The following is a 24,289-nucleotide window of genomic DNA, read 5'->3' as shown; positions in this document are numbered from 1 at the left end:
CTGCTCTAGATTAACTGCACACTGTGAACTCAGTCCAGAAATCTGAATAAAGAGAAAATTCCTATTTGGATGGGGGAAAAAAGGGCAATTAATTTTAACTGGTAAAGAGGAAGAAAAGAAAGAAAATGCAAGATTAAGACCAAGATTATTTTTTTCATGTGAAATCATCAACCCAGGTGAAATTATTTCAGAGGAAAGATCAAAGGCCTGATATCTTGTGAGGAAGCCAAAGAATGTACCATATGTGCTCTGTGGGTCCACGCATATGGAGGCCTGGGCTTATATCCTCTTGATTGAACAGACTCTTTTAATGGAATCGGTTCAAGTTCTAAATGAAGTTTAATTTCAAAGGACCACCATTGAGCATCAGCCCTTTATTACTCAGAACTATTTTACTACCCAATGACTTTACTGTCAAGTTACCTCTGCAGACTGTTGCTTCCATATATATATATTTTTTAATAGACTTTCTTCGGTTTACAAAATTACCTGAGAATCTCAGGATCAAGACGTGTGAGACTGTAAAGGCCATATTATTCCTGCCTCAATTTTTACCATTAAAATAGGCAAGCAAAACAGTTGAAACAAAACTTGGGCATAAAAAATAGGTAATTGTATCACGCGCCCTCATCGAAACTGTAATTATTATATTTTTGAAATCATGCATATGGTCAAACATCAAATGTTACAAAGGATATATAGTGAAAAGGAGCCCTATGTTGTACTTTGCCCACCGGTCCCACAGGGCTTTTTCCCAGAGTTAACAATCTGAGTTGTTTCCTGTCCCTCTGTAGAGATACTCAAGGCACACACGAGCGTCGGGGAGGGGCCTCTGTTTTCTTCCTCTCGTTCGGGCGATAACATGGTACACACGCTCTCAGGCACCCTCTTTCCTCTTCCCACCGCATCCAGCGTACGCTGGCCAACGTTCTGTGTTACAATGCCTGGCACTTCCTCATTGTTTTCGACGTTGCCTACGATTCCATTATATGATGTTTTATCATTTTCTTATTGATGGATGTTTAAGTTTTAATCTTTAGCTACCATAGAACGTGCCACAATTAGTAGTCGACCACACTGCCTAGGCACAGGCGTACCCGTGGGATAAAAACACCCGAACAGAATTGCGGAGATACACACATTTTGAATTTTAATATCTACCGATAAATTTTATAGAGATCATAAAACAATTGTACCACCGATAACAATGTATCATGTGCTTATTTTTCCAAACTCTTGCCCGCTCAAAGTCTTACAGAATCTTGCCAATACGACAGGTGAGAAATGGTATCTTACTGTAGTTTTCATTTGCAAGTGTCTTATTCTGGGGTCACTATCTTTTCCTAAGTATAACGATATTCATATTTCTTTTCTGAGAATTTACCTATTCATGAACTTTTTCTGTGTGCCTAGGATTATTGTTTTGTTATTAAAAATTTATAATAAATCAATACTATTTATAGTAACCATCATATATCTATTTATATAGTTAGAGACATTAACTTTTACATGAATATGGCCAATATTTTTTTGCAGTTTCCTATTTATCGGTTGACTTTGATCATGTTGTGGTGGGATTTTTTTATATCATTGATTTATTTTTTTAATGATTTTATTTATTTATTTGACAGAGAGAGAGAGAGAGAGAGAAACTACAAGCAGGGGAAGGAGAAGCAGGAGAGGGGGAAGCCCGATGTGGGGCTGGATCCCAGGACCCTGGGATCATGACCTGAGCCAAAGGCAGGCGCTAACCTGACTGAGACACCCAGGTGCCCCCATTAATTTATTTTATAAGCAACCTGTTCTACCTTTGAAGTTCCCTGTCTGGGAGTCAACACTATTTTGTTCTGAGAGTTTTGATTTAATCTGAATTTTAAAAACTGTCTGCTGGGAACTGTGCGTGCCAGCGTGCTTCCTGGGTGAAATCCAAGAAGATTCTAGCAGCGGCCAGTGGGCATGAGCACACTCAAGTAGAATCTGACCACAAAGAGTTGATCTCTGAGAAAGTTCTACTGACATTTTAAAGGATAAAGAACAGAGCACTTAAGACACAGGAAATGAGTCTCCATTTGAAAATATTTACTGTGGGGGCACCTGGTGACTCCACCAGCTGAGCGTTGGACTCTGGGTTTCCACTCAGGCCATGACCTCAGGGTCACGAGATCCAGCCCTGCGTCGGCCTCCAGGCTCAGTGAGGGGGTCCCCTGGAGCCCTCTGTTCCTCCCCCTTCTCTCAAGTGTTCTCTCTCTCTCTCTGAAATAAATAGAATCTTTTAAAAAATATTTACTGTGAACAACAGAGATTACCTTGGGGAAACATTTGCTTCCGTGCCCAATAAAGTGCGGCAGCACATGAATAAGAGACTGATGACAAGATGAAAGTCCCAGTGCTAAAAAAATAAAAATAAATAAATAAATAAATAAATAAATAAATAAATAAATAAATAAAAAGAAAGTCCCAGCGTTGTCCGGATAGGCATGTACCCGAGAGGTGGGTGGAAATAAAAGATAACTGGATGCGGTGGGGAGGAATGAACACGATGCCAAGATGAACTTACGGAGGTAAGAGCGTCGTTGGAAGACTAATTGCTGCTGCAGACAAATGACCAGTGAGAGAGGACACAGATACCTCGGAATAGGCAGGGAGAGGACGGAAATACAGTACGAGGGGCGCGGGGAACCGCGGGGAGAGGTGGCCGCGCAGAGGCCGCGGGCCGCCCGGGATGGGGACAGCGGTGGCCGCGGGCAGCAAGGCCCAGGGCCGTCTAGGGCTTGACGCGGCGGCTGCGAGCTCTGGGGCCCCAGGAGCCCCGGGCGGAGGCTGAGCTCGGGCACCTCTGCGGAGGCCCCGCTGGGCGTGGAGGCCTGGTGGCCGGGTCGGCCCAGAGCTCGCGCCTGGGCCCGGGGACTGGGTGCGGCCCGGAGCGGGGCCTCGGGGTGCCTGTGCACCTTGGCCTGTACGGGGGCACCGGCTTGGCCAAAGCGGGAGAACCTTCATCACTAAAAACAGAAACACCGTGGAGTGCGGCCTGGACTCCGAGACGTGTTTCTCATAAATAGAAAACAAGAGAAGTGAAGGGCTGGCCCTGGGTCGGCCAGGTCCCAGAGGCCGACTGGCTGCTGTTGGACCCGGCCGCCCGGCGCTTGTCCCCTGCTCACTTAGGGACCCAGGCTGCCGGGCTAAGCTGCCCCCCACCCCGAGGGACAGGAGGCGTCTCAGGCCAGGAGCTGAGTCCCTCTCGGTTCAACATCTGGTGGAAACGCGGACCCCTGCCCACGGCCCCTGCCCGGGGCTTGCCGGCAGATCCTGCCCCACCTGAACCGGAGGGAGCTCCCAGCTCGCTGACACCTTGACTGCGTCCTGGGAGACGGGCTGGGCCCGAGCCGCCGGCTGGGCCGCCCGGTTCCCGACCCGCGGAGACGGTGACACAGGCCGTGCGGCTCGAATCTGCCCGGTTTTACAGGACTTGTTATGAAGCGATAGAAAACCAAGTCCAAAGCAGGCCGAACTACTTCTTATGAGTCTTAGGTGCAGAGGTAACCAAGACTAAGGCTGTTGATTCCTGGGGGGCGGGGGGGGGCACTGAAAGGAAACCGCGTGTCAAAACATGCAGGTGAGCTGTTACGTCTGACCTCGGAGGTAGAGTTTGTGGCCGAGCGGCTCGGCGGGGCGGCCACGGCTGGTTGCAGCGAAGCAGAGGGGCTGTTGGAAGGATTCAGCGGCCGTGGACGCAGCTTGGAAGGAAGGGGCCAAGCTCCTGGAGCGAGGCCAACGTACTGACCTGGATTTCTGCCCAGGCTGGGAGCTGAGGGGCTAACATCCCAGAGAGGAAGGAGAAGCTGGAAGCTGGTAGAGGAACCGTTTCCCTCTCCTCGCCCTTCCCTCCCCGGAAAGACCAGGCGGGTGCAGTTTGCCCACGTGCAGGCGGCCACTTCCACAGCCACGCTCCACGGCCTCGGCCGGCGGCCCTGGGCCTCACTCCGGCTCCTGGGAATGCTAATTCCTAATAAACTAGCAGCTCCCGAGACCTCTGCCTGAGGCTCCGCTCAGTGCTGACACCTGATGCAAAATAAATGAACAGAAACTAAAACATTTTTAAGATGCCAACAATAGCTAATTTAGGAGACCTGCTCACTAAGTGGGAAATGCACCCCAGAAGTTTTCTTAGGTTGTGTTTTCATTACCAGTTAAGAATAATTTCTAGTTGCCATTTGTGATTTCTCCTCCAGAACCATAAATCGATATACGTGAAGGGCTAAAATAGGTACCTACGGGGTGAGCACTGTGTAAGTTCTCGCTCTTATCATCGAAAGCGTAAAGATACTTGAACATGCTCCTATATTTACACACGTACAAGCAGACGGTACAACAAGAAAAACTTACAGTATGTATGACAAACAGAACAATAACAGCTGGCGTTTCCGGGGTGTCCTAGATGTCTCTGTATGACGCGACCCTGTACTTTTATCCACACTTTACAGATGAGGAAACTGAGGCCCAGGATTTTGTCCAGGTCGTCCAGCTGCTAAGTGACAGAGCCCAAATCTGAACAGAGGCAAACTTCTTTTTATATAAAGAGCTTTTGAATTCTGGTCCAGTTTATAAACGACAAGGAGCGGCCTAATAAAGACTTTCTCTTTTCCAACGCTATAAAAACGTAGCAAATATGCAAGCAGACCCATGCGACACTGGAAGGCCCGAGGGGGTGCCAGCGGCGTAACAGGACAGGGGATTCTGGAACGTGAGTGCTAACAGAGCTGAGAACGCCCAACCCACACCTTCCCGCAAAGGAACTTGAGCTCCAAGAGGCCAGCGGGCACAGGAGGAAGCAGGGGCAGTGGTGGCGTGCCAGGTGACACACGGCAGCAGCCGGACAGGAGCCCTCTTGTCCCCACTGGTAGAGACAAGCCTCCCTGGAACGCATCCCAGGCTGCTGGTGCAGGTGGGAGCTCTGGGGCTGGGCTGTCGGCGCGGAGCTCCTAAGGTGCCCCAGGAGCCCACGTCTCCGAGACCCCCTGAGGGACGTGGAGAGCTCACATCCACGCACGTGGAGAGCCGGTCCAGCCCTGTGTCTGTGGGTCTGTCTGTCCGCATGCCTCTCTTCTCCACCTTGCCTGCCTCCCCTCCCTCCAGCCCTCACCCTCCCTCTACTCCGTTCAGCACCAACTGCTGTGTTGAATGGAAAACATGAACCAAACAAAGATCCTTCCAGACTAAATTAGGCAACAGAAAGAGCTAAATAATTATTATAATTATATTACATAATATGTGCATGTTTATGTGAACACTACATATATATCTGTTATATTAAAAGATATAAAACTTTAAAAATAAAATATAAATGTATATCATATAAACATAATAATGAATAAGCTCAATAAATAATCATCAGCCTGTTCAGAGAGTTTCAATATAAAACTAAATGAATACAAATCCAACAGACTTACTGGGGGATTTTCAGAGCTATCTTGAAAATCAGCATGTCAAGTAGAGAACAATTGTCAGCATATACATGACTTTGTACCAAACAAAATAAGAACTTGAAATCTTTTCAAGCACTTATGGAAAAATTACAAATGTTCACCACAAGTACCGGGTTACAAAGAAAATCTTAAGTCTTCCAAAGCAAAGAAACCACGTCCTCAGTCCACAATGATATAAAAGCAAAAATAAATCATAAAAAGGTATGCTCTTCTCTTAAATATATGGTCTCTGAACATTTTTAAACTATTAAAAAATACTATCTAAGTGAAAGAAAAAATAAAACAGAAATTACATTGTAGAATTGAATGAAAGCAGTGGATTTCTGCTATGGCAATACTTTCAAAAATGATTTATAGTTTTCAAAATACAGCAACAACCACAAAAATAAAATTAATTGAATCAAAACTTCAGTTTTTGAGAAGTCACAAGTGAGACAGCACAAATAAACTATTAGGCTTAAGGACATAATTATAAATATTTTTCAAATAAAATGTGAAACTTTGCATCATTATCTTTGAAAATCTATACGAAAAAGGGTTTTCTAAGGAAATACAAGATGAGGGAAGAAACCTCAAGTAATAGAGGCTAACAACGTAAGGGGGGAAAGCTCACAAAGAGAGAGCAAAAAAAATATTTGCTACACATGTAGCATTAGGGATTAGTGACCAACGTATACAAATTACCCTTAAAAGACACCTATAAGAAAACTAAACATTTTAAAAAATATTCAAAAGATGTAAGTAGGCTATTCACAGAAAAGCAGAAAAATGAATAATAAACAGAAAGTAACACAACGTCACTGGTCATCAGGAAAATGCAGATAAAAACCAGAAGACTGGTTCGGTGCTCTCTCTGTCCGCATTATAATTTCAAATATTCAAGAGCTGGATTAGATCCTCTTCTTTGCGAGGTGAAGGAAAACAGGTGGAAGATAAATTAATGAACCAGTTTGCAATGTATTGGGGCAGCACCTATCAAAATTTAAACCGTGCCATCTATTTTTTATTTTAGATTTCTACTTCCAGAGACCTCTGTATGGAAATATTCAAACAAAATGTGTTAGTAGAAGCCTCCTATGAAAAACAGTGGACACCTAAACCATTAAATAAATTAAGCACATTCAAAATATGAATTAACGCCTACGGTTTTAAAAAGAACTATATCCAAGGTATTTTGGAAAGAGACGTTTAATGTAATTTTAGGTCTCCTTCTAGAACGCCATTTGGCTATGGTACCAAAAGTTGTGTCCATAAGCCTTCGTACTCTTCCTGCTGCCATCCTGGGTCTGTAGCCCCCGCCCAGCACTGTCCCCGTCCCAGAGCCGACGGTTGCCACGGCGCCAGCCTGCAGGGTAAGATCAGCACCTGACATGGGTGAAGCAGTATCAGCGGAGGAGAAACAGGACCCCTACAGGCAAGCACATAGCAGGCCCGGCTGGGACTAGCACCTGAAATGGAGGAACCCGCCAGGAAAAGGAGAGCGACGAAGTGAGAGTGAAAAGAAGTCAGCGGAAGGCCATTTCCAAACCTGTTTACACAGGTTGCTAGAGTCACCCTCCAGAAGTCTTAGAACGTTCTCTTGGTCATCACAAGGCCGCAGGTCTACAGGAGCCCAGCTTTAGACACCTACAGAATTCGGGGGGAAGAAGCCAGGGTCAGAAAGCGCATCTAGCAGCGGCTGAGAATTTCAAAGTTCAAGGTGAAGCTGCCTAGAACAGTCAAGAAAAACAGACTCCAACTGCATAAGAGGAGGATGCAGAAAAGGAAGTTAAGGCGACCGATGTGAACGCTCAGGACGTGGAACTGATCACGTCATGAGCAAATGTGTCAAGCGCAAAGGCAGCTGAAGCGCTGCAGAGCAACGGCAATGGCACCGTTAACTGCTGTTATGGAATTAGCAGTGTGACCCTCCCAAAGTTAGGATTCTTACTTATTTTGCTGTTTCAAAAGAGTGACTGTAGCTTGGTTTTACACTTGTACTGTCTCCATCATTAATACAAGAGCGGTTCTGTTCCGTGTTGTTTGGCCTGTTGGTTCTCATATAGTGATTCTTCTTTAGGAAATAATCAGAAAACACAAAGAAAAATTTCTCTATTTTTGCTCATACAACTATTATTGAAGTATAAAAACCCAAATAAACAACAATGACAAACACAGAAAAAAATGAGAAAAATGAACAATACTCTAAATGTCCTTGGAGAAAATAAATGGGACCTCCACATGGTTTAGTGTCATCTTGATGATGTGGGGTCGTCGAGTGCAATGGTCAAGAAGGAATCCTTGAGATGGTTTATGAGGCAAAATGGTGCTTTTACTACAGCACAGGGACAGGACCCGTGGGCCGAAAGAATGGTGCTGGTATCGTGAGGAGCGACTGATTATATAGGGTTTTCTAGCCTATGGAGGGGAACTTGGTTTTAGGGCTCCAGGAAGTCGAGTCTCTAGGTTCCTGGAGGTCCGGCTATTATTAAGCTTGTGTTTTACTTGTAAATCATTAAGACAGTTACAAACTGTGGTGGAGTTTCGTGTCCTGAGGACTGTGATCTTTATCAGTTGACCATTTCTTTCTTCCCTGCCCTTTGTTCTTGGGCAGTCACCAGTGCCTGAGGAATGTGCCGCGTTACCGCACCTGTGGCGGGCGCTGGGTGGTACGTGGGCTGTCCCCTTGCCTTTTGCACTCTCATCAATCTCACCATCAATCTCACCTCTTATCTTAGAGGAATATGAGGAAATGATCAAAATATACTGTCTGCAGAGTAGACTTCCCTTGGCTGAGCCATAATGTTTGGGAGGACGACAGGGCCTAGCTGATTCACTAAAGGAAATTTCTGATGAGGACGCATTCCTCAAGACCAGCCGTGGAGATTTCATATTCTGCTAATAGATGTTCCTATTATGAACGCCTGGTGTCCTGTCCTCACCCCTCCACCCCTGCCCACACCGAAATCTCTCTTTGTCTTTCTTTCCCAAGGGTGTTGGGGAAGAGCTGCGATGCCTTCCAGCCCCTCAGGGAGAAGCACTGATGAAACAAAAAGGAAGTGTTTATTTGCATACCCTAACTTTTCTCCCTTAGCAGGGACCCCTCTTTGGGGGACCCCTCTTTGACCCCCACCCCCTCCCGCATTGTTCCTACAGTGGAGAGTTTGCCTCTTTTCCTGCTCCTACCGAACGCCCCTCCTGGGAAGGGGTTTCTGGAGTGGACAGAAAAGCTCCGACACCGCAAAGGCATGTTTATTACGCCTGAGTATAGAAGCAGCCACCACATCACTGTTTTTTCTATTCTATTTTCTGTATTTTTCAAAATTTCAACAAAAAACATATGCAGGGAAGGAAAGATAAATTTCCCCTCTACTCTTCCAGGTTCTTGGCTGAGAACCTCCCCCCTCCCTGTAATAAAAGCGTAAGAGGAGAAAGGCAAACAGAAGGTTAATCCTGTAGATACATGGGAGACACCTCCCTCCCCCAAAACTTCACCTGAAAGCTAAAGACACAATGATGCTGTGGGGAGGGGCCCAGGGAAAGCTCGGAAATACGGTGAGGTTTGTTATGTTCATCTAAACTGAAGCCTTCTCCATTGACGAGATTCTCCATGGGCTTTAGAGTCATCCTCCTGGTACCAGAGGAAACACCCTTACGCCTGCAGATTTCCCTCTGAAATATGAAGGCCCCTAAATGAGGGTAACCTCTTTATTTTCCAGGGCTTTTGCTGTGGCTGCTTTTTCTTTTTAAAAAAATCAGTTCAAGATAATCTTTAGGCCAAAGAGGCATATGTTTTGGGGTGGCATGTTTGTCTTCCCTTCTTATAGAAAATCTGAAAAAAATATTATCAATGTTATTAAGATTTTTTTTCTTCTTGTCTTAAGAGTTACTAATATGACATCTGGTGATTAGGGATTTCTTTCTAAGTGTTTTTGTTCCTAAACCCACCCTATGAGGATTACATTTTCCTTTACCAGTCAAATTTTTCCTTTTCATCACTATTGACTCTCTTAGAAATGCAGGCGTCATTCCCATCGCTTTCATCAAAATACTTACTGTTTAGTACATGAATTTCAGGATGAATTAGAGAAGCATATCTTTCTATTTTCGGAGTTTTGAAGTCTATATTATTGTGAGTTCATAATTCTTCACATCTAATTCTTAGCTTCCATGAAGCTAATGTCAGAACCAAAATAGTCTTTGAAATCAGTGGGAAGTTTGTTCACTGAGCACTGGAAAAGATGAAACATTAAGCCAAAAGTGACTTTCAACAGTTTGTGAGGAGTTACCTTTTGCCCGTGCATTACTTTCAATCTATTTTAAATTAGCTCTTTAAGCCTGTGTTCTTGTATTATGCAAAGGCTAATGTCTTTGGACCCTGTCCTTCTTTCGTAATTGTTTCTACTTCTTTCAGAATTAAAAAAAGAAGGAACTTTAATACTTAACTACTCTTTTTTTTTTTTACTTCTAAAACTTTTCATAATATCCTTGTTTGAATAGTTTATAATTTCCTTTTCAGTGCTGCTTTTTAAAATTTTAACTATTTCTCCTATACTCATACTTCCAGAAGAGTTTTGCAGTTATTTGGGATGGGACCTTGGCATTATTGACGTCTGGGCCAGACAGTTTTTTTTTGAGGGAGCTGTTCTGTGTATGGTAGGCGATTCAGCAGCACCGTGGTTCGCAGCCCAACTCCTCTCCAGAAGCACTGCCCACTGATTGGGACACCCTCATCTCGTCTCTGTGGCGTGATCGGACGGGGGCCTGCAAGTGTGTGGAGACCCAGAAGGTTGGAAGCCTGCAGCAAGGGTGGTGAAAGGATTCAGCCGAGGCAGGACAAAGGAGATAGACGTAGACAGAGCACACCCCAAGGGGCCAGTGGAGGAGAGGCTCGATGGATGGATGGATGTGTTTATCTTTAAAGATTTGATTTATTTATTCAGGAGAGACCCAGAGACAGAGGCACAGACACAGGCAGAGGGAGAAGCAGGCTCCATGCAGGGAGCTCGACATGGGACTCGATCCTAGGACCGGGATCATGACTTGAGTCGAAGAAAGATAGTCACTGAGCCACCCAGGTGCCCAGAGAGGCTGTATTTAAAGCAGGAAGGTGAAGAGGAACGAGAATGCAGGTCGCTTTTTTTGTGTTACAACAATGGGTTGTAAGTAACCCATTGTTTAGTCAAGCCCTATGGGTATCTTGGGGGGGCTGCCTGATGGGCTGTCTGTATTCAGCTCAGGGATCGCTGTGGGCCCTTTTGCCTGGAGCAAGTTGCCATTGCTCAACCGGGTTGCCTGAAAGCCGGCTCTAGAGTCTCCAGAATGGACAAGTGTCCCCTGGGATGGGAGGAGACACAAGTGGGCAAAGTCGCTCCTGGGGGAGATCCACAGAATTAGGGTGGGTTTTAGGCTTGTGCCGCCATTTCTCAGTCTTGATTTCTAAATGAATTGTTCTCTGAAACGTGAAAGTGAACCAGCCTTTTACACCCGGATATTTGTTTAAGGCGGTACACAGCTGAGAGCCTAGGAGGTGTCCTACTTACTCAACTCAATGACCCTTCACTTCTGTTATTTTCTCCCTGCCACTGGTCGTCAAAACACAACTTTGAAAGAGTATGGCCCTGATACTTCAGGCTTTCAATACCCACAGGTCGGGCCCATCATACTCCTACCTCCCCGGTGCCCTGCCCTCACCCCCTGCTACTCAGGAGCAGAGACGTGAAAGTGTGGATGAAAGTCAAGTTTACCTCTATCAGAAACAAGACATCAGGCCCCCAGTGGGGACTCCTGCTAACCACCACATTACCAGTCCAAGACGTAATTATGGTTTCTGTTCTCCCAGAGGTGGAATCTGAACCTGTCAATCAGGAATCTCCCGACCAGCACCAGTCAGGTCATCTGCCTCATGGACCCCCGCCAGCCCGAAGGGAAAGTGACCTTGCAATAACCAACCCACTGTTTTGCTCAGTGTAACTTCCTTGCTCCCGTCCTCTTCTGCCAAGGCTTTCGTTTTGTACGGCTGCTCAGAGCTGCTCAGAGCTCCTTTCCATCTGCTGCATTGGGTGCTACCAGGGTAGCGTCGATTTTTGCTCAAACTTAACATTTTTAATATGCCTCCACTTACCTTTTGACACTACACTCCCATGTTCGCTGCAGCATTATTTACAATAGCTGAGATATATACATGGATGGAGAAAATGTGCTCTGTATACGCAGTAGAATATCATTTAGCCTCAAAAAATGAAAGAAATCCTGCCATTTGGAGCAACACGGATAGACTTGGAGGATATGACGCTAAGTGCAATAAGGCAGAGGAAGACAAATACCGTACGGTCTCACGTGTATATGGAATCCAGAAATGTCCAACTCACAGAAGAGTGGTTAAAAACTAAGGATTCTTTTTTTTTTAATGAGAAGGCCACCTCTAGGAGCAGAAGTTTCTTTTTTGGTCTGTTATCAGTTAGATAGCACCGGAGGCATCAGGCGAGTAGGTCAGGGGATGGTCTGCTGCCGCTGACTAGCTGCCTGAATGGGCACCACTCACCTTCTCCGGCTTTCCTCTCCCATCAGGAGAGTGAGGATAACGGCACCTGCCCCACAGCACCGTGGAGAAGATGAAATAAATTAACACGTGCTCAGCGCGTGGAATGGTTCCTGACCCAGTAAACGATCCATCACTCTCAGTTATCGTTGGTTAAGTGCAAGAGAATTGTTCATGTAGTTAAAGGTTCATTCAGTTTTAACATAGATCTTTAAAAGTGCTAAAAATCACTTCATTTCTTTTGTTCATTATATACATTTTTGGGGGGCCTACCCATTAACACCAACGCATTTGTACTTAGCACTGGGAGCAAACCATACATTTCACAGGTACATAAATGATCTGGCTTCAATAACTTCTGATCTGCTGGTGGAGAGAGACAAGTAGAGAGAGTAAGAGGAGAGGGCTGAGGCCCAGGCTCACTAGGGACCTGCGTGATCCCTGCCCCACCTGGGAGGGGGGCTCAGAGGGCTGCCCAGAGGAGTATAAGGAAAGTTTTTAGGGGCGCCTGGGTGGTGCGGTTGGTTAAGCATCTGACTCTTGCTTTTGGCTCAGGTCATGATCTCAGGGTCTTGAGATCGAGCCCCGTGTCCAGCTCTGAGTTGGCTTGAGACTCTCTCTCTCCCTCTCCCTCTGCAACCCCTCCACTATCTCTCTAAAATAAACAAAACTTTTTAAATCTGGTTACTCTAAGTGGTAGAAATTTGTAATTAACAATATCGAAACAAGTTTGTAATTAACAATGACGATTTAACAGGTTTGTAATACACAAAATTGGGAAACAATAATTTGTAATTAATAATTAACAATGATGGACAATATTGGAAATTCGTAATTATCAACAATATTGTTTAAAAAAATTTGACAATAATCTTTGAATTAAATTGTCATCAACAATATTGGAATCTTCTGAACACTTGCCTCAGCATTCTTTGCAGATTGCCCAGGCTGTAAATTTTTCTTGGAGACTCGTGCCATGCCCTTCATCGTAAACACCAGTGACCATGCAAAGCCACAAGGCGAGCGTACTTCCAGTGGCTCAGTAAAATGCCTATAGAGTTGTTTGCTCTTAAATAAACTCTTACTGCTGAGGTTTTTATTTATTTTTATAGTACTTTATTTTTAAAAGTAGTTTATTTATTTGTTTTTTGGTGATCTCTACATCCAACGTGGGGCTGGAACTCACAACCCCGAAATCAAGAGTGACATACTCTTCGGACTGAGCCAGCAAGGTCTCTTAAATCACTGGCTCTGCTTCTTTGGGAGGAGACCTGGAACATTAGCTGTTGTTTTGCAAAACTCCTACTCTGCTTACGTTTCTAGATTCATTATTTGTAATTTGCTGTGGATAGGGAAGGCGAGCAGAGATATTAGGATTATATTTAAGATCAAATATAACAGATCTGGTGGTTTCGCTTGATAGGAAAGTAAAGCGTGTGCTGCGGGCTGCAATGGTCTTCTGGGGGCCGATTTGTTTATTTCCTGGTTCTCAGGTGGTTCGAGGTCGCATTCGACGGAATAGTGACTTCTCAGTAATTAAGTGTCTACCGTCTTCTGTAGTGACATTGTTCCAACAGCAGACTTCCACTATCTCACCATGCACCATGTTCACGTTTATCCTGCTTATCTCTGCCTTTATTTCTTATGAACTTGAGTTGTACCCTCAGTCACCCTTCCTCGTCCCTGCAGTCCTCATACGTGAGTCTAATACCCACAGCAGTTTCTCTCGCCTCTTGATTTTGTGAGTTGCTGAGATGGAGGCAAAGCCGGCATACTCCTATCTAGCCTGCAAAGCCCAGTTCAAATGACTCGCTCGGAGAAACTTTTTCTTACTATAATCATGTTTCTCCTGCAGAATAGTTTCTATGTGTAGTTCCATTATGATTTTAATCTTCCTCCTGTAACTCTTAATCTGCACAACATGTTCATGTCTATATGCCTGTCTTTTTACTTGGACTATGGCTCTTTTGAAGTCAGGTCCATTCATCTCTCAAAGTCCATTACCCAAAAAATTGTCAGTTGGTAATTGTTGATTTTACAAAATATGGTGTTTTATGGTTTGCACTCAATCCTTTTTTGATAATGCCTATCATTTGTGGGATCCTCCAATTCCCCCACTCATTTATCCCCCCTGCCAGCACATTGAGCTCACGCTTATAGCATCAAAAATTATTTTTTAACTGTATTAACCTAGTCCACCTATTCACAACTTCCTGCATTTAAAAAACCTTCATACTCTAGGTTTTGCATTTCAGTATCTTTTGGAGTGCAATGTCACCTTGTCGGTTTAGCCGGGAGGGGCTAAGTTTGAGCGTTCTGCTGGGCTGGAGGTAGGAGCTGACAAGTACTGTAAATCCAATGGGCTAAAAGTCAAATTCCAAGATGGGGGGAGGGTTAGCATCTGTTCGTATCTGTCAAAAGTCATGTCCCTGGAAACATTTCTCTTCCCTCGAGGAGTAGCAATTTGGCCATACCAGCCATGTCATTCTGCCAAAGTCTACCTTTGGTGATTGGCCAGTCTGAGTCTCTCAGGTCATTTTCAGAAACTTTTAAAGTCTGAAAAAGGGGTAGGTAATGGTAGGGTTGGAGGCGGGACATGGGATTTATGATCTGGTGTAAGCACGGAGGGGCCTCCTCCTCTTTTCTGAACAAGGACCCTCTAAAGGGAATAAGAGCAGACCAGTTCTCCTCATGGAGGCAGAGGCCCAAGGATTTTTATGGCCAGAGCAACCAGGGTTCAGGTCAGTACCCAGTTGAAGCCAAGCTCCAGGATAGCATCCTTGATGATTCTGGCCTCATGGCCCCGCTCTTCTCAGACTGGTGCTGAACTGACCACATGGTGGCCCAGGTGGTAAGAGAAGCATCCTGAGGGAGAGTGGGCAGGGAAAAGGGAGGAGGAAAAGGAAACGGGAGTGTTTCACTGTACTTAATTAATTCAATTTTTAAAAAGATTTTATCTTTAAGTAATCTGTACACCCCATATGGGGCTCGGTCTCATAACCCCAAGATCAAAAGTTGCATGCTCTACCGACTGAGCCAGCCAGGTGCCCCTCACTGTACTTATTAATCTTAGATTGATCCTTAGGGACTCTGATGAAAGTCTCTCTAGAAGAATTTGTCTGTCTAGCAAACTAATTTTCTGCTCTCCATCCAAACATCACAGAAGCATAGCTACCTTTTATTTAGGGAACTCTATCAAAAACTTTAGAAAAAGTAAATAATACTTTTAACAGAAGTGAGATTTCAGTTAAAATTTGCTTATTTGATCCACATTTATTGTGTTCCCACTAATATCAGCCATCATACATGCTTCAGAGAAACTCCATTTAAACAGATTTGAATTCCAAGTAGCTTACAATCTAGCGCAAAAGTGAAAAAATCCAGATAAGTGTACATACCTAACCACAATGCAAGGCATAATGTGAAAAAGGTCATAAAAATCTATCTAATTTAATATGCAAGTTTGGTATAAAAATAGACGATTTTCAGCTGAGGGGAATCAAGGCTGGCTTTATTTCAGGTCCTTCTAAAGCTTGGGTGACCCTACTGGGTCATGCTGATTTGACTGCATTCCAGATCTCAGTCAGCCTTAGGATATTCAGTATACATAATTATCCCACAGATTTCTCTGCCTTCAACTTATCTGGTAAAAATCCCTTTTGCATTACCAAGTTTCAAGGTAGTGAGACTAAGACAGAAAGTAATGTGTGTGGGTTTTTTTTTTTTTTGTAATTTTAAAAATGCAATATGATTCTTTAAAAAAATCACACATGCCTTTAATATTTTATTGTTTTGAAGGTTTCAGAGTATTGGGAGAAGATATAGGAAGTGTTTTGGGTAGAAATTAGGAAGTTAATTATTCCATTACTTTGATGATTTTGTATGTAGAATTTAGATATCAATGAGTGTCCAGAGAAGATACCAAGTTCTGGGAGAGATGACGGGTGAAGGGAGGTTAAATGAAGATCAAGGCACCTAGGAAAGGTAGAGGGATGACTGGCCAGTCAGTGTAGATTTGGAATAGTTTAGGAGTGGAATAGCCAGTGGGAACAGAGAATGATGGAGAGATGAAAGTGACAGAGATAGAAAGACTTGAAGGAAAGTATGGGACCAAATTTATGGGTAGAATTGAGAAATGCTAGAATGCAGTGTTGTGAAAAATCATATAGGGTCCATCATGGGTGATCCGTTAGATTGGTCAAATGTGTAGACCCATCCATCCATACCCCTTCACTTTCCTTTAAGACCAGTGACATGCATTTTCAAATTACTGACATCTTCACTGACTACAAACTCAAGGTGTAGGGTGGCAATATTTTTCCTTCTACCCTTCTAGGTTCTTTTGGCTGGTCTACTGGTTAAAGTAAGATGAGACAGATTAATAGGAAAAAACCTATAAATTTGTTTTTGTTTTGTTTACGTTATTATGTAAGTATGGGAACCCCATAAAACAGGATACCCAAAGGCAAGTGAAGCAGTGTGGCTACCAGGCCATCCTGTGTTAGGAATAGGATAGGGGCATGAGGAGTCAGAAGGAATGAGGGCAATTGATAGGACAATATGAAGAGCAGATGTTTTATAATTAGATGTTTGCCTTGCCACCTAACTTTTAGATAAAATGATCTCTGGTAATAGTTCTCTTTCTGGGCTGTGCCCCTTACCTAAATTCTTTAGGTAGTTAAGGGAGAGAAAAGTTTTTCTTGAATCTGCTGGGTCTCGTCTACCTTCACCCCATAACAATGTACATACCAAAATGACATATTTTGGGGTCATGTAATCTGCTCACCATCAAAGGTCAATCAAGACTTTGATTTCACTTCTATAGGGTAGAAAATGACTAACCAGCTACAAATTGCTAAGAGAATAGCATGATTTTAGTTAATTAGGTTAAGCAATGGAAAAAAATATACTACATATATGGTGCATGGTATCCTTCATTGTCCTACAGGTTGCAATTCCACCTGGGAACTATGGTTTAACCAGATGCACAGTGCCTTAAAGACAGAGGCTGGTTAGTGATTACCTGCTTGGTTGACTGAATTATTCATCTATTTGTTTAATAAATAGCGTTCTATGAACACTACGGAACCAGGCACTGTTTTAGGCATGGGGGACAGAACAGTGAACAGAAGTCTCCAATGGAGCCAGTGTTTCAGTAGAAGATATAAGATAAGAAAAGAAGCAAACAAAATACACACAATATGTAAATGCAGGCACATCTCAGAGATATCGTGGGTTTGGATCCGGACCACCATGATAAAGCAAACGTCATAATACAGTGAGCCCAGTGAGTTTTTTGGTTTCCCAGTGCATATAATAGCTATGCTCACACTATACTGTGGCCTATTAAGCATGCGATAGCATTACGTCTAAAAAAAAGTACATACCTTAATTAAAAACTACTTTATTGTTCAAAAATGTTAACTATCATCTGAGCTTTCAGTGAGTTGTAATCACTGATCACTGTAACAAACACAGTAGTGATAAAAAAAAAAGTTCAAAATATTGTGAGAATTAGCGAAATGTAACAAAAACGCTACTGCTATTGGAAAAATGGTGCCAACAGACGTGCGCAATGCAGGGTTGCCACAGCCCTTCAATTTGTAAAAAACACACTCTCTGTGAAGCACAGCGAAGTGAATGCGGTACACCAAGGTATGCCTGCATATAAGGCTGAATGGCAATATGAAAAAGAATAAAACTAGGCAAGGGTTAGAGGTAAAATGGCAGCGGAGGATTCCATCTGTGATAGGAAGGCTAAGGAAGGTCTTGGGATGAGGTGCGTCTGAGCCGTGATTGAGTGAAGTGAGAGAGATCCGAACTGACTGAAGAGAGGAGTGAAGAAGGAGTGTACTTGGGAAGTGGTAAATTTGTAAGCTCAGTGTAGTAGGAATGAATGACAGGGAGGGGGACTGGGGTAGGAGGGTAGGTATGGACACGTCTTCAGAGATGTAGCCAGAAGCTAGAGAGACCGAAGACTTGGCCGGACGCTGAGATTCTCGATGTTGCACAAAGTACGATGGGAAGCCACTGGTGGGTCCTGGGCGGGGTCTGCGTGATCAGGCCGACATTTGAATTGGATCACGGCGGCTGCTGCAGGGGATGGAGTCAAGAGTAAGGAGCAGAGCCAGGAGAGGCTACTTTGACCTTCCCGGAGCACCGTGATGGTGGTTTGAATTGGGATGGTGGTGAAATTGGGGTGATGAAAAGTAGGAGTGAGATTTGGAGTGTATTTTGAAAGCGCATCTGAAAGAATTTCTTGATACACTGAATGTATGATGTGAAAAAGTCAAGGATGACTCCAAGGATTTTGACTTAAGTCACTGGGCGAATGAATGACTCGCTTACTGGCATGAAGATTTGGGAAATGAGCAAGTTTGGGATGTTGTTTGCTTTTGGACTGGATTCGTTTGAAATGGCTCTTCAGCGTCTAAGGAGAGCAGTCAAGGAGACACTTTGATACGTGAATGTGAGGCCCTAGGGAGAGGAGAGAATAGGAGAAATAAATTGTGGACTGGTCTGCATACAGCGTTTTGTCTGATACTGAAGCTATTTTTGTATTGATGTACAACAAAGCTACACTCTGCACTGGATACTCACGATACACACATTGCACTTCACTATCCTCTTTTAAAAGTCACCCTCCCACCCAGACAACATAACCTAATTGCTCTATAACATAGAGTTCTTTTCTCCTAAGTGTTTGAAGGCAATTGAGAATTCTGTGTATTGTACTCATTGACCACGGAGACAAATTAGCGCGCCCCAGCCAAGTAAATATTCTCTAAAACATTTTTCAAAAATATGTAACCACCATGCACCTTGCATATATTTATTCATCTTTTAATCACTAAATTATTCAATATGTACAATGAATATTTGCTATGAATTTATATTTACAAATATGGCATAGTATACAGCTCAAAGAGCATTCGTCATCAGTTTGGGAAAGAGAAAAGTGTCTCCATTAAATAATTTCGTGAAAACGCAAGACTATCTTAAACTAAATGTCAGGATTCATGGCACAAGTAAGAAACACAAAGGGAATTTAAAGGAGAGAAAAGCTAACCCCCCCCCAAAAAAAACAAAGCAAATGAGTGTACCCCAAGGTGCCAAGTGTACAATTCTGGAACACCTCAAAGGGTCTAATGTAAAAGAACTGAGAAGCAATCCTGAGGCGCTCTCCAGGCTCCAGGGTATTTCAGTCATCACACATTATCTAGCTTCAAGGTCATGGAACCCATCGTGACCTAGTGTAGCCTGAATTGTTTTCTATCTAAAATCCCTGAAGTGACCCCATAGGACAGGTTCAGGATGGGGTAACAGGGGAAGTTCAAGGAGAATTCTTAAAGATATCCGCTAATATCGCCACGTAACTTTTGGGACACGCTTGCCTGGGCCCCTCCTATGTATCCTTCATTCTTGGACTCGGCTCAAGAAACTCCGGGTATCTAAAGGGTTTGCAACTTCATAATGAAAGGCCTGTTTTGGTGAAGGATCCATTTCACTCTGTGTGCGTGTGAGGGGAGGGAGACAGACAGGGAGACTCTTCAAGCATTTGTTAAGTTATTTATATCTTTCTTCTCTATCTAGGTTGACGCTGGTCGGATGTGCCTTTCAGTATTTGCTCCGATTGATAGAAGTGCCTCTCCTCTCATTCATTTTTCAGTTGGTAGATGCATTTTGGCTACTGGATGCCTGTCAGTGGCTGCTGTGCCCTGATGTTGTTTATCAGATGTCTGTGTCTCGATCGTCTCTTTCACTCGGATGCCAGCAGCTAGAGTGGTTCATCCTTTCTGTGCTCCCGGATGTTTTCTCTATTTTTACAGGAAAGGATGCATTTAGAGTTACGAAGGTGTTTTTCCTTGATCCGTTTAAGATTCACTCAGTTAACTGAAGAAAGATCAGGAACAAATGTCCCTTTTTCAGGGAAGGGTCAGCTTTGGAGGTCATAGAAGCTACAAAAAATAATGCTCTTACGTGGCCACTCGGTGTCTCAATGAAAGTTAATTTTCTCTTACTGGAATTATTTTTTTCAGAAACAATCAATTAAGAGGACTCTTCTAGCACTGTGGCTGTTTCCTCCTTTATCCGTGCTACTCTGCTGTCTAAATCTTTCCACAGTGTTTATACACAACCCACAGCTTTTATGCTGTCCTTTAAATAATAATGGACTTTATCATACTTGGCAGAAATTTACTTGTTATAAATTGAATTATTTCGTTTTTTTTTTTTTAAAGACAATATAGGCAGCTTTTAATTCATTAATTTAGGATCAAGGCTTATGACTATCTTAAGACCGTGGCAGCGTACACACACGGCAATGTCATTTTGACAGGTGCAGGCTGAAAATGAAAGCATATCCACAACCACATTTCTTCAGTGTGATAAGTTCCGAGGGCATTCGGGGATTATTATTTTAAAAATATGCTTGCTGGCTGCCACTCTGCTACCAAAAATAAGCTAGTCTTAGGCAGGCTGAGCGTTAGAGGACATTCCTGGGAACTATTTCATTCAGGACCATTTGTGACAAAGCATTTTCCGAACTCCTTTTTACTACCTTCTTCCTCTGCTTTGCAGCCAAACCAGTTTATGTCAAAAGAAGCAGGACTGCTCTTTGTGTGTGTGTGTGCGTGTGTGTGTTTTAAAGCAAATATACTCTTTACTGCCAAAACGTATAACAGACAAATTAATTTAAGCCGGTAGTTTAACTCAGTCGTTTCAGATCATCCATTAATGGGAGTCGGTGCCATAAAACATACCGTGTTTTAGGAGACACGACAGAGGACTGGGGTAGAAAAAAAATCATTGGGTGTTTGAGCTGGAGAATCTGAAGTCAGGGAGCCCAGAAGTTGTTTGCTCGCAGCCCGGTGACCTTGAACGAGTTGCTGCCCGTCGGATCCTGGGTCTTCAGCTGGGAAATGCAGCCCGAGCGCGGCCCAGAGACGCGCCTGTGCCAAAGGCGTAGTTAGAAGAATGAGCAGCGGTGACTTGGGGGCACATCGCCCTGCACGGGCGGCGCCGGCGGGTGTGGAGGCCGCAGCAGGTGCCGCTCGGTCGGCTCCCTGGAGGGGACGCTGCCTGCCCACGGGGGGCCCGGAGGCGGGGGTGCGGGGTGAGGGGCGGGGGGTGCGGGGCTGCAGGAGGGTGCAGGGTGCGGGGGTGCAGGGTGCGGGGTGTAGGGTGTAGGGGTGCAGGGTGAGGGGGTGCAGGGTGCGGGGTGCGGGGTGCAGGGTGTGGGGGTGCAGGGTGCGGGGTGCGGGGGTGCAGGGTGTGGGGGTGCAGGGTGCGGGGTGCGGGGGTGCAGGGTGTGGGGTGCGGGGTGCAGGGTGTAGGGGTGCAGGGTGCGGGGTGCAGGGTGCGGGGGTGCAGGGTGCGGGGTGCAGGGTGCGGGGTGTAGGGGTGCAGGGTGAGGGGTGCGGGGTGCAGGGTGTGGGGGTGCAGGGTGCGGGGTGCAGGGTGCGGGGTGTAGGGGTGCAGGGTGCGGGGTGTAGGGGTGCAGGGTGCGGGGGGTGCAGGGTGCGGGGTGTAGGGGTGCAGGGTGCGGGGTATAGGGGTGCAGGGTTCGGGGTGCGGGGTCCCTGGGGAAGGGCCTCGCGGGGGCACCCGGCCCGGGGAGGCCCGAGGGTGCCGGCGCCCCCGGGTCCTGGCCGCAGCACCGAGGGACGACGAGCGCAGGAGTCGGGGCTCCGGAGGGTCGGGGACGCTGCCCTTGACCCCGGGGCGGCGGGGGAGGAGGAGGAAGGGGAGGGGAGGAGGCTGCAGCGCCCCGGCTCGTGCGCCCTTCCCCGCGCCCCCGCCCGCGCCCCCGCCCCGCGCGCCCGCAGCCCCCGCCCCCGCCCCCGCCCTAACGGTCCCGGCCCGCGGCCGCCGCGCCCCTCCGCCTCGGAGACGGGACCGACGTGAGCCGCCGGGCGGGTCCGCGGAGGCGGCGGGGACCTCCCCTCCCTGGGTCCCTGGGCTCCCGCCCCGCGTCTCGGCGCCCAGCCTGCGCCCGCGCCCGCCGCCGCCCCCGGAGCGCCCCCTGCGCTCCTCCCCGCCTCCCCCTCCCCGGCCCGGTCCCCGACCCCCTCCCCGACCCCCTGCCCGGCCGCTCCTCCGCGCCCCGCCCCGCCCCCCCCCCCCCGGGCTCCGGTCTCCATCCCCGCCCCTCCCCCTGCCCCCCGCGGCGCCTCCATCCCCGCCCCCTCCCCCCGCGCCCCCCCCGCGGCGCGGCTCCATCCTCCCCTCCTCCCCCTCCCTCCTCCCTCCATCCCCCTCCCTCCCTCCCCTCCTCCCCCTCCCTCCATCCCCTCCTCCCCCTCCCTCCTCCCTCCATCCCCCTCCCCCCCTCCCCTCCTCCCCCTCCCTCCATCCCCCTCCCTCCTCCCTCCATCCCCCTCCCCCCTCCCCTCCTCCCCCTCCCTCCATCCTCCCCTCCCCTCCTCTCCTCCCTCCCTCCATCCCTCTCCTCCTCCCCCTCCCTCCATCCTCCCCTCCTCCCCCTCCCTCCTCCCTCCATCCCCCTCCCCCCCTCCCCTCCTCCCCCGCCCCCCCGCGGCGCGGCTCTCACGCGCAGCCGAATCGGGCGCCGCCTCCATCAGAGCCGAGCCGGCGGCTCCAAGGAGCAGCAGCCTGTGCCGCCGCCGCCGGGCCCCCGCGCCCCCCCGCCCCCGCGCCCCCGGCCCCGGCCCCGGCCCCCGCGCCCCCCGTCCCGCCCCGCCCCGCCCCCGGCCCCCGCGCCCTCCGCAGCCCCCGGGCCTCCGCCCCCCGGTGCCCTGCGGCTGCTGCCCGAGCCTGCCGGCCCGCGGGGCTGCACAGGGCGGCGGCGGCCCCGGCATGAGCCCCGAGGGCGGCCTCGGCGGCGGGGCGGGCGGCGGGGACCCCGGGCCGCCCCCGCCCCCGCCCGCGCCCGCGCCCGGGGAGCCCGGGGAGCCCGCCGCGGCCCCCGCGCCCGCCCGCCCCCCGCCGCCGCCCGCGCCCCCCGAGCTGCCCGCGGGCCCGGAGGGGGCGGCGGCCGGGGACCCCGGGGCGGGCGCGGGCGCGGGCGCGGGGGCGGCCGGGGGGGGCCGGGGCGTCCCCGCGGAGCCCGAGGGCGACCCGCCCGAGACGCGCTCGGTGTGCAGCAGCCGCAGCAGCAGCAGCGGCGGGGGCGAGCGGCGCGCGGGGCTCCCGCACCAGCACCACCAGCCCATCTGCAAGATCTGCTTCCAGGGCGCCGAGCAGGTAAGGCCGCGGCGGCCCGGCCTTCAGCACCGCGGACAGCGCCGCCCAGCCGCCCCCCCCCCCCCCCACCTGGTTCGCAGTCCTGCATTCCTCAGGTGCCGGAATGGGAGCGCCCCGAGCATCTCCCGGCCAGCCGCTAAGTGGCCTTTGCTCGCTCTACGGGCGGACAGTGACCCACATCCCCTTTCTCTCCAAATGCATCCCGAGGCAGGTAGCCTTAGACTGCAAACGGAGCATGAGTCATGTCGGAACCAGAAAGGGCAGGCTCTTTGCACATTGCGCACTGGGCTGACCTAATCTCACCGACGCCAAGAGCTCCTCACCGTTTTTTTTACAAGAAGACTAGGGATGTACTTTGACCTTGTGAGAGAAAGGCTGTTTGGCTAACTATAGGCGTTTTGTATTTTGTTAGTCATCAGAAACTCCCCTTGGAGGTGCATGCAAACTTGCACGAGAAGTAATGCGTTTTGTATTGCGTTAGTAATTAAAAACTCCCCTTAGAGGTGCATGCAGACTCCCCTTAGAGGTGCATGCAGACTCCCCTTAGAGGTGCATGCAAACTCCCCTTAGAGGTGCATGCAAACTTGCAGGAGAAGTAATGCGTTTTGTATTCCGTCAGTAATTAAAAACTCCCCTTACAGGTGCATGCAAACTCCCCTTAGAGGTGCATGCAAACTTGCAGGAGAAGTAATGCGTTTTGTATTCCGTCAGTAATTAAAAACTCCCCTTACAGGTGCATGCAAACTCCCCTTAGAGGTGCATGCAAACTTACACAAGAAGTAATGCATTTTGTATTCCATCAGTAATTAAAAACTCCCCTTAGAGGTGCATGCAGACTTGCACAAGAAGTAATAATCGTGGAGACAACAGCATAACATATCTCCCGCAAAGTGTGTGGTCTGAGGAAACATTAGGTTTAATATTTTTAAAAGTAAGGAAATTGCATAAGAATATGCAGGCTTTCAGGAATATAGTGCCCCAAGTCAATATTTATGATGCTACATTTAGAAGAAAATAAAAGCATAATGCTATTGGAAGCTACTTTCTGGGATGCCAGGCATTTCTTCTTTAGCAATGATTA

At 47.4% G+C, this 24,289-nt stretch overlaps 1 protein-coding gene across 1 annotated transcript in view; it reads left to right on the top strand.

Annotated features, from left to right (window-relative positions):
* Positions 1-11,077: 11,077 nt before the first annotated feature.
* Positions 11,078-24,289, top strand: part of MARCHF11 (membrane associated ring-CH-type finger 11) — a 106,655-nt gene continuing 93,443 nt past the window's right edge. Inside the window, exons 1-3 of the mRNA XM_041747405.1 lie at positions 11,078-11,279; positions 12,942-13,045; positions 23,077-23,208. Coding sequence (XP_041603339.1) covers positions 11,078-11,279; positions 12,942-13,045; positions 23,077-23,208 — 438 coding nt within the window. The remainder of the gene's footprint in view (positions 11,280-12,941; positions 13,046-23,076; positions 23,209-24,289) is intronic.

This window comes from Vulpes lagopus, chromosome 3 (genome assembly GCF_018345385.1).
Source record: "Vulpes lagopus strain Blue_001 chromosome 3, ASM1834538v1, whole genome shotgun sequence".
NCBI classification, from domain to species: domain Eukaryota; kingdom Metazoa; phylum Chordata; class Mammalia; order Carnivora; family Canidae; genus Vulpes; species Vulpes lagopus.
Note: the sequence above shows the minus strand (reverse complement) of the source record. Positions and strands in the feature narration are given on the sequence as shown.